The sequence below is a fragment of the Odontomachus brunneus genome, unplaced genomic scaffold, assembly GCF_010583005.1.
Source record: "Odontomachus brunneus isolate Ranch 3 - 2012 unplaced genomic scaffold, Obru_v1 Obru_scaffold_048, whole genome shotgun sequence".
In the NCBI taxonomy this organism is placed as follows: Eukaryota; Metazoa; Arthropoda; class Insecta; order Hymenoptera; family Formicidae; genus Odontomachus; species Odontomachus brunneus.
The window spans coordinates 273,095-284,435 of NW_022639498.1; the positions used below are offsets into that span (position 1 = coordinate 273,095).

Consider the following 11,341-nt stretch of genomic DNA (forward strand, 5'->3'; position numbering starts at 1 on the left):
AACCAAAAGTTTTAATAATCTTTGCTCTTAATTGATATATATTCTTAGATCTATCAAAAATCGCAAAGTGTATTTACAAAAACAATAATTATTCTTACAATAAACTCTTATTAGAGTAAAATAATTTTCTTTTAAACTAATTTGAGTGAGAAAGAGAATTTAAATGGTCTTTAAATGTTAACTTAGTTAAAAGTTACATAAGCAAAAATTAAAGCTCAATTAAAAGTTGAATTAACATTAAAGTAATTATTAAAGTTAAAAGTTAATTATGCAAAATAATATATAAGGGAGATCGGCCCAAAGAGCCATACCTTTTATCGTGTATTTATTGTTAAAATGAAAATTTATGGAAAAGAATTGCAAAATATTTCTTTTAGGATATAGATATGTTCTTTTCCTATGTTTTTATTGGTATTATATTATGGTCTATGTTTTTTCCTTTGTTCTAATAAGGACATTTTGCAATAAAAATTGCTTTTGTTACTCTCACAATAAATACATAAACAAAACGCACGACTAACATGACGACTCTTATCCTTTAGGTCGATTTGATCCGATCTCCGAATTAAATATGTGAATTATTAATGAAAAGCTAGTTCTTTATAAAAAAAAAAATACTGACTGTTTTATGTTTAAGATTCCATGAAAGAAAAGAACATCGGCGTTCAGAGAGACAAAAAAATGGTTCTGTCGTTATTTATTTCATTTTTCTTATTCTATATTGTTAGCAGTTCGCGAGGATTTAAGTATTGATAGATTATTGTAATTTACATTAAAAAAGATTTTAAGTTAAAATTAATGCATTTCAAAGTAACTAGTTAAAAGTTGACTCACTTAAAATTAGTTAATTTAGCTAAATTGGTTAAAAGTTACTAACCTTTTAACGTTTTAACTTAACTTTTAACTGATTAACTAGTTATTACCCAACTCTAACTCTTACTAAACGTTGCTTTCTACTGAACGCAGCCAATGCCTGCGATCGCAAAGTTCCAGCAGCCACCCTAGCCTTAGTAAATGTTAAAGCTATTATGCCCGGAGTCTGTGTGTGCATCGGAATAGCGTTCGCGATTCGCCGTAACGTCGTCTGTCGTTTTCCGCTGACTGTCATTTTTTGCGGCACACAGTCGTTTTTATCCGAGAAAGAGAGAGAGAGAGAGTGAACCGAATGGTTCGAGAAAAACACCGATGCGATTAACTGAGTCTGCGTCTACGATATATCCGTCCTACGTATCCGCGAGGCACGCCTAACCCGATCGCGGATCGGGGCTAACGAAGATAAATATCGGTGTATATTCCGTAAGAGAGCGAGCCGCGTGCGTATTGCAAGATACCCGTATCCACGCGAATTCCCTTTACGTTAGAGCGCGAAATGTCGCTGCGAGACAAACGGTTCACTGTCTCTAACTTGTCCGGAGCCCCTAGGCGATCGATTTTTTCAAAGACGCTCGGCTACCACGAATGTGTCGCTCACAGTCGAGCGACGATGCACAATGCACGAGGACGTTCGGGACACGTGTAAGTCGAAAGGGATCGAGTTCGTGAATCCTGCGCGAGACTTACGTGATGTATTGCAATTTTTATTTATCTCTTTCGCGCGTGCATTTTGCTTATCGAACGACGTCAGCTACGACGCGGTTCAACGGTCCTCTCGCTTGCTCCGACGACGATGATAAGAACGACGTGGAGAACGAAGCTGCCTACTCTTGTGAATGCATGCTTCCCGCTGAACGATAACAAAGCTATCGTGTGTCGAAATTAGTGGTGTCAGTTTCGGGTATATCTGGATATCTCGGCTACTACTCGGGTAGTACCCGAGTCTTTCGCGGATTACTTACTTAGTTACTCGACACTAGGCTTCTCAAATATTCGGATATCTGATTATTCGGATATCCGAGATAAGTTCCAAAACGCCATCATTATAAACCACACTATTCAGGGATGACGCAGTTAATGTAAATTATTCGGATCTAAGTTCAAAAATCCGGAATCGAAACCTAAATAGCTAAATTAAAAGCAAGAGGCTAATAATAATAACATTTCTAGTAGAACTATGTTTTGCAGAAAACGATTTATTGAATATTTCTAGCAAGATATGATTTTAAAAAGTATAAAAAAACACACATATTACTGACAAAGTTAGAAAAATTATTTACCATAATTAAACTTTTATAATAATGTTATTAGCAAAACTTATATTGTCAAATGTTTTCAACAAAGTTGAGAAACTTTGAACGTTTAATAACACTGTTATTAGCAAATATGTGCTACAATTTATTAGCAAATACAATTTATTAGTATATTCGATCATTTTTGCAATACAATCAGTCAAGACAAAATCTTTATTATTAACAATGTAATTCAATTTCTTGCTAATAATATTTGCTTTCAACATCCTCTAATCTAGACCTCCAAGTGATAAGTTGTAGAAATAATGTTTTTGACAATGTTAGTGACAAAACTATCAGCATAAAGCAAAAATTTACCAAAATAAGTAACAAATAAGTTACAAGAATAAGTAACTTTTTTCTCAATAAAATTTATTTTCTGCAAAATGTTAAAAACAAATATCATTAACATTTTTTATTTAAAAATAACAAAGTTCATAGCAAAATGTGATTAACTTGTTTTGTGGCTTACTGGAAACAATTGTTTCCATCCATTTTAAATGAGACAATCTACATTTGTTAATAACACTGCTAGAAACACAAGTTATTAGCAATGTTACAGCTGATATAGCAGGTATGCCTTTAAAAACGTCCTCTAAAAATATCTAAGACTCATATTAATAATCGTTTCTTGAGACTTGTCTTAAATGAGACAATTGACTCTTATCCTGATTTAAATTTAGAGTTTAAATTTAGATTTAAATTTAAAGTTAGAATTCATTAAATGAATAAATTCATTTGAATCGTATATTATGAGTGACATTATATTTGTAATTATGTAATTGAAAGATACAAATTTAGTTCTAAATTAAAATCTGAATATTTCACTTGAAGAAGATTTTAAGTAACGACTGGCTGCCATTGTATATTTATATATTAGATCAAACTGAACCAAAAAGTCCTTAACCATTTTCTAAATGACTACATAGATTTTTACTAAAAAATGACTACATGGATATTAACTAAAAAAGATTTGTGCATTATTGTGCATTATCTATATATCTAGGTATCTTTTGTAAGGTTGGGTACTTTTAAGGGGATGCTGAAGCTGAAAACTTTACCGACAGAACACTGATATTTTTTTTGTAAAGTTTACGTCGTATTGGTTACACAGAATTACAAATGCTTTTACGCAATAAAAGTACGTGCAAAAATAAATAGGAACATTGCTCGATATGTGACGAAAATGAACAAAAAATTTTTAATGTAAAATCTCAAGCTGTCAGTTATTTTTGGATTTGTCTAATCCAAAAGTTCCGCAACTTGTACATACCGAAAGTATGGATGCTCCAAACAGAAAAATTTTGAAGAATATTACTCTACCTTCGCATCTGCATTTGGAAGCTTAAGAATATCGAAAAAGTTTGTAGAAAGATTTCCACACATATATGGTTAGGTTTTTCGTTGAATATGATAAAACAAAGCAACATTCATATAAGTTCTATATATACTTACAAGAAATACGAAAAGGATAGCGTGATTATGTTAGTGACGATCATCTCTGCATTATCGACATTGTTCGAGTTCGTCATGGACTCCAGCATCCCCTTAAGTACTATCCAAATGCCCCCGACTATAGAATTACCCGAGTTATATACTGACAATTTCAGTTGGAATTGCGCGCCCAAAATGGACGATCGTCTACCTCCTCCTCTGCCGCGCGACTATTTGAGGTCGTCCACGTGGGAGTGTGAGGTCATTAGCGAAGACTGTGCGAAGACGTAAAACCGCGAGGACGCAACCGCGAAGGAGAGAGAGAGACAGAGATCAGTGACGAAAACTAGAACACCGTGATCTAAATCACCGAGGTTTATGCGAGCCTGCATTAGCATTAGCATTCCGTAGTGGACCACACGCTTGGCCGGTGGATAGCCGCCGCCGTCGCCGGCAACGACCACTCCGCTACCCTCGCGCGCACTTCCGTCGCGGGGTTACGCAAACGCTCTCACCGGTAGGTACCAAGAGAGCCAAGTGCGACCATCATCGCATCCTTGCTTAGAGCATATATATATGGAGGGGGAATGCTGATACGAAAGTGTATCCAAAATGTGTGCGAGAGAGAAAGCTATACGTTCCTATTCGTCCTCTGTGCGCATGCGTTGAAGATAACAGGTTAGGTTAGGTTATAGAGTTGACAGATGTTATTTATTTTCTTCTCATAGAGCTCAATGCAAAATGCAAGAAAACGCAAGAAAATGCAGTACTAAAAAGTTAATATAAAATTCTGAAAAAATTCTCCGAGCTCTATGAGAAGAAAATAAACAATTTTTATCTCTTGCTATTTTTCGGTAAAGTCGATAGAATTCGAGTAAAAAAATATTGAAATCAATAATTTCGTAATCCAGCAACAACTGACGCATGTTGGCGCATGCGCACAGAGGAGGAATAGGAATGTATACCTTTCTCTCTCGCATAGATCTTGGATACACTTTTGGTTTACAGGAGGCATGAAGGGGGAATGCTGATACGAAAGTGTATCCAAAATGTGTGCGAGAGAGAAAGCTATACGTTCCTATTCGTCTTCTGTGCGCATGCATTGAAGATAGCAGGTTAGGTTAGGTTATAGAGTTGACAGATGTTATTTTTCTTCTCATAGAGCTCTGAGAATTTTTGCAGAATTTTGTGTTAACTTTCTAGTACTTCAAGAAAATGCAAGAAAACGCAAGAAAATGCAATACTAAAAAGTTAATATAAAATTCTGAAAAAATTCTCCGAGCTCTATGAGAAGAAAATAAAGAATTTTTATCTCTTGCTATTTTTCGGTAAAGTTGATAGAATTCGAGTAAAAAAATATTGAAACTAATAATTTCGTAATCCAGCAACAACTGACGCATGTTGGCGCATGCGCACAGAGAAGGAATAGGAATGTATACCTTTCTCTCTCGCATAGATCTTGGATACACTTTTGGTTTACAGGAGGCATGAAGGGGGAATGCTGATACGAAAGTGTATCCAAAATGTGTGCGAGAGAGAAAGCTATACGTTCCTATTCGTCTTCTGTGCGCATGCATTGAAGATAGCAGGTTAGGTTAGGTTATAGAGTTGACAGATGTTATTTTTCTTCTCATAGAGCTCTGAGAATTTTTGCAGAATTTTGTGTTAACTTTCTAGTACTTCAAGAAAATGCAAGAAAACGCAAGAAAATGCAATACTAAAAAGTTAATATAAAATTCTGAAAAAATTCTCCGAGCTCTATGAGAAGAAAATAAAGAATTTTTATCTCTTGCTATTTTTCGGTAAAGTTGATAGAATTCGAGTAAAAAAATATTGAAACTAATAATTTCGTAATCCAGCAACAACTGACGCATGTTGGCGCATGCGCACAGAGAAGGAATAGGAATGTATACCTTTCTCTCTCGCATAGATCTTGGATACACTTTTGGTTTACAGGAGGCATGAAGGGGGAATGCTGATACGAAAGTGTATCCAAAATGTGTGCGAGAGAGAAAGCTATACGTTCCTATTCGTCTTCTGTGTGCATGCATTGAAGATAACAGGTTAGGTTAGGTTATAGAGTTGACAGATGTTATTTTTCTTCTCATAGAGCTCTGAAAATTTTTGCAGAATTTTGTGTTAACTTTCTAGTACTTCAAGAAAATGCAAGAAAACGCAAAAAAATGCAATACTAAAAAGTTAATATAAAATTTTGAAAAAATTCTCCGAGCTCTATGAGAAAAAAATAAACAATTTTATTTCTCGCTATTTTTCGATAAAGTTGATAGAATTCGAGTAAAAAAATATTGAAACCAATAATTTCGTAATCCAGCAACAACTAACGCATGTTGGCGCATGCGCACAGAGGAGGAATAGAAATGTATACCTTTCTCTCTCGCACAGATCTTGGATACACTTTTGGTCTACAGGAGACATACGCAATTCCCTCTCCATATATATATGCTCTAAACATCCTTGTCGCTTCCGCAGGTTCGTGCGCGCGAGAAAACGGACCTCTGAAGACGGATCTCGCACTGCGCGAACGAGACGAGATCCTTCACGGACGACGGGCGTCGAAGCGTGGAGGCATCCACGCCTCATTTTTCGCGGGACATTCAGGGATGCGTGACATCAACTTAACGAGTCCTCGTGCGGCTCGCCGTTCACACGCCGTCGCGCAATTATTATTGCCAATATAATGTTCCCTCCGCGCTCGCACGACCCCGAAGACTGAGAACGCGCGAGAACACCGGCTGCACGACGTCGGCACCGCCGCCTCCGCCGCCGCCGCCGTCGCTGCTGATGCCAGGTGATGTACGAGCCTCCGATGCACGCGCGCTGCGCCGCGATTTATTATGGCGCGTTATCGCGCCGTCGAGAGATTGTAAAAGAATTGCTCCCGGCCGACGGAATGGAGTGTGCTCCCGAAATAAATTGCGAAGTGATTTTTACACGACTAAACGGACGCTGGCGCGCACGATTACGTTTGAGGTTACTCTCCAAAATTCTTGGAGTGAAATTCCGCCCGAGAAGTAGAGTGACTGAGTCATTCGAATTCGAGTGACTTTTTCGTTCATATAGAGAGTGAACTCTCTACTCTGAATGAATATTCGGGCTCGAAATTGAAACGAGAATATGGACGCGTGTTATAAACTTGTTTGTGTGAAATGGATTCCGATTGGAATAATTCCATTATTCCCTAGATTTCTATTGTCCTTTCTAGGGAAAGCGGTATTATTCCGATTGGAATCGATTCCGAAGAGTTACATAAAGCTCAGACTAACAATTGTCGATTGAATTGCGATTGGCGATCAACAACTACTTTTTTACTTTTTTACTACTTTTTAATTAGAGCAAAGCAACTAAAGATTGAGATTAATGACTGCCAATTAGACAATACTCTATTTTATAATCGTCAGTTGCAATCCAATTGATAATTATAAAGATTTCGTTCTGAGTAACCTTCAATAGGTCTTAGTCCCATCATTGTTTGTTTATTAAAAAGTTAACAAAAAAAATTATATAAATAGAACGTAATTCTTCGATGTGTGTGTAACAAATGCCAAAAGTATATTTTTGGTAAATATCCCGCCAAATATTTCGCTAAAAATCTAACCTAATCCTATCCTACAGCATTATGAGGACGTTGGTTGTTAAAATGTGTATAATGTGCATATGTGCATATGTAAACGTGTATAAATGTACATTTTTTCACAAATATGTGACAATGTTTCATTGCCACAAATATGGTAGAGTTAGGTTAAATTTTTAACGGGATAAGAACGAAGTCTCCATTTCACCAAAGATATACTTTTTAATTTTTTTGTTGTAATACATTTATATTTTTTAGTTTTTAACTTTGACCAGCCATGTTCACTGCTTCGATTGACGAAAAACCAATCAAAAATCAAAACACAAAACTATGTCAGACTTTGACCAAAACGCTTAGTTGTTCCACAGTGAACAATCAATTCTAAGAGCCCGTGCTATGGAAGTTTGATTATAACATGTCCAGAGTATCCCAGACTCTCCTCTGCTATTTTTGTGGGAATGTAGAATGTAGAACGGATTGAGGCGAACATAGGCCGGTATTCATAGTCCAATCTTATACTTAAGATCATCTTCCCTTATAGAAATATCATACTAAAAATCATTGATAATTACTTATTTTCAGTATTAAAAATACTGGATAATAAGTAATTATCAATGATTCTTAGTATGATATTTCTATAAGGGTTAAGTACTGTCTTAAGATGTCATGAACCAATCACAGAGCCGTATTCGCATCTTAAGACATTACTTAAGACGGCCTTGAAATAAGATTCGACTATGAATACTGCCCATAAAAGTCCTATACCGTTTTGTGATATTCGCAATAAATCTCGAGATATTAATTAAAGAAAATTGGTGAATGATCAGTTAGTGAACGCGCAATGTGATAAATGAGTTATAGTGGCGCCATCTGCCGTTGTATATTTATATATTAAGTAAAACTGAACAAAAAAGTCCTTTACCATCTTGCAAATGACTATATAGATTTTTAAATATTAATTAAAGAAAATTTGTGTATTATCGCCTACAATCATATAATAATTTTGTTTCATTAATAACTAAAAATCTGCATGGTTATTTACTAAATGATAAAGGATTTTCTTGTTCAATTTAACCTACAATATATGATAACACACATTGTCACTACAGCTCATCTACCATGTCTTGCGTGATCATTCATCAATCTTTCTTAATTAATCTCGATTATTGCGAATATCGTAAAACAATATAGAGCTTTTATGTTCACCTCATTCCGTTATACGTTCCATCAAAAATCGAAGGAAAATCTGGCACATCCTGCACATAACACACGATATATGTAGGGTCGGAAATATTTTCACGTCGTGCGCAATCGCGCGGCGTGATTTTAACCGAGACGTTGTTGCGTTTCGAGGTTATGTATTCTGTAAAAATAATGTCTGCAGTAAAGCGTTCTATTTTCTTTTATAATATGCCTGATTGTTGCACGAAAAGATGCAAAAGTAGAAAAGACAAAACGAAAAAATATAAATGGATATAATCTTATGTCACTGCCATCTTGGTCGATTATATCCGTTATAATTTCATTTTTCCTTAAGCTTTAATCCTACGAAAATATGCTCCGTCCAGATATTTCTATGTCCATGTTTTTGTCCGCAATTATACATTGAGGCCTTTATTCTGAACTCTTTCATAAACAAAAATACATCTAAATGTAACTTATATTTCTGTGTGATTGATTTATAAGCACATTTAAAAATACTTTTATCGATAAAAGAGTTTATAATAAGAACCTTAATTGCAAACTAGTTTAATTACAATAAAGTTAAAATCTCAACAAACTCAAAATTGAGAGTAATATTATCGACGGACTTTCGTAGTAATTATATTATTTATGATGATTATTGTTATACTGCGCAAAAACTCATCGGTTATGATATATTTTTGACGATTTGATTTGGATCTCAACTTCATTATGTCTAAACATTGTTCTGTAATCGATTGTACTCATCACAGGAACATATTCATTCTAATCGGCTAAAATATTCGCTCATATAGTCAGAATTTACTCTAATCTTGTATGAAACATTTACTCTTGCGATTTCAAATAGCAGTATTTTTACTGTCGTTTTGAGTGAAAATATTGCCACGTTCCACTCGTTGTCAGTGAGATTTCACTCCAAGAAATCTAGAGAGCACAATTGCGTTCGGAATTCCACCCTGCGGGTAGAGTAGAGTGACGGTGGTGATGGGTAGTGATGGTGATGGTGGGAACACCTCGAGTGCAAATAGTTTCCGAACAGTAGACAGAGAAAATGGTAAATAATAGATAAATAATAAAATAATAAATCTATCTTTCTGTGGTAATAAAATAATGATAAATAAATGGTAAATAATAAAATAATAAATCTGTTTTTCTAACACTAAACTGATGTACATTGACACATCTTTAAAAAAAAAACTGTAAACCTATTCTGTAACTTCCTAACAACAATATTACTAGCATGATGTGTCGTCGTGCATCTTCTTTACCATATATTATACCTACGCAACGGCAATGTAAGGATAATGATACTGTCATTAAAAATTATAGAATAAGCTTATAGATATATAGTTAGGACTTGGCGAAAAAAGAAGAAAAAAGAACTAATGTAAGCTAGTGCAACTAGGTCAGCAGTAGAAAACAAAATAGAAACTAATGGTGAATAAAAGTATTATCGTAATTTGTGCCGTGGCTGCTAAATTAGAGTTAATGAAAACGACAACTTGGTTAACCTACATCCAAACGGTGGCGATGACGAAGTAAATGGAATGATTGAGGAAGCAAGTGTTGTTGAAACTTGGATAGAAGTTGATAATAGAGACTATGCTATGAAGTTAGGAAAGAATAGGATCGGGTCAACAAGTATTGAACACTATTTAAAAATCCCGCTAACTGCAAGAAGTTACTTGAATCCACTCTAACATTTCAGAGTGAAAAATTGTGTACTCGAGATGCACCCAACAGAGTTCTCGAACGACTCCACTGTTGTCACTTGAATGTAACTTGAAGACTACCAAACGACACCAGGTGCATCTGGGTGAAGTTTTCGAACGCAGCCTTACAGTTACGCGATATACGAATCGACAAAATAAAAAATTAACAAAATTAATGATATCACGAAATATGTGTAGTGCGAACTGAACAGGTGATAATATGAATATTGTGAAATATGCCACAATTGTGCTACTTCGAATAGTCAGTATCAAATGCAGGAGTGTGGACAAACTTGTGCAAAAAAGGTTGATTACAATTTTAAATTAAAGTTTCTCTGCAACACAAGGACCGAATACGCGGGCGGATGGTAAGGCAAACACCTCTCCGAACGTGGTGCTTACTTGCGCAGTGTACTACTTGAAGGAGAGTAAGCTGGAAACGTTTCTCCGATACGTACATTTCGCATTATCCCCGTAGCGACCGGAGGTTACCCGGAAACCAAGCGCAAACCCCAGCACGCGAGACCGTGTTCCGTTTCGCCGCGTTGTGTAGACACGTTGAGAAAGAGAGGCAGAGGGATAGATATAGAGAAGGACGCGCGGATGGGAATGAGTTTCTTGCGGGGCGAAAATAGAGAGGAGCTGAACGTTCTTTATTTTATATACCTTTCGACGATAAGACGCGACGGAAGACAAGAGGAGAACACAAAGTGTCGGGTAACGTTAGCTCGACCACATATTATTTTACACTAACAGGATACGACGATATAACTATATAAAGAGGAGGGTGCGAAGTGGAAAGGAAGCAGGTGTACAAGCACTCGATAAACATCCCCCGGAAGATGGGACGATCACTTGTCCTCGCCCTCGCCCTCCTCCTCCTCGTCGAACTCGCCCTCCTCCTCGGCAGTGGCTTCCTGATACTGCTGATACTCGGACACGAGGTCGTTCATGTTGCTCTCGGCTTCGGTGAACTCCATATCGTCCATACCCTCGCCGGTGTACCAGTGAAGGAAGGCTTTGCGCCGGAACATCGCCGTGAATTGCTCCGATACTCGCTTGAACAATTCCTACGAAATGTGAGGGGCATTTTTTTATATTTCGCAATGAGTCCGATGAGAGACTCGATAAATTTTTTTGTTCCTTGAACTGTAACGTAATACGTATCGGTCGTCTTGTCCGTTGAAGATATATATATATATATATATATATATATATATATATATATATATATA

The 11,341-nt window shown here is 36.2% G+C and overlaps 1 protein-coding gene across 1 annotated transcript in view; it reads right to left on the minus strand.

Moving 5' to 3' along the window:
• Positions 1 to 10,826: 10,826 nt before the first annotated feature.
• The window catches only part of LOC116845005 (tubulin beta chain-like), a 9,232-nt gene continuing 8,717 nt past the window's right edge, over positions 10,827 to 11,341 (minus strand). The window contains exon 5 of the mRNA XM_032817228.1: positions 10,827 to 11,176. Coding sequence (XP_032673119.1) covers positions 10,958 to 11,176 — 219 coding nt within the window. The 3' untranslated portion in view covers positions 10,827 to 10,957. The remainder of the gene's footprint in view (positions 11,177 to 11,341) is intronic.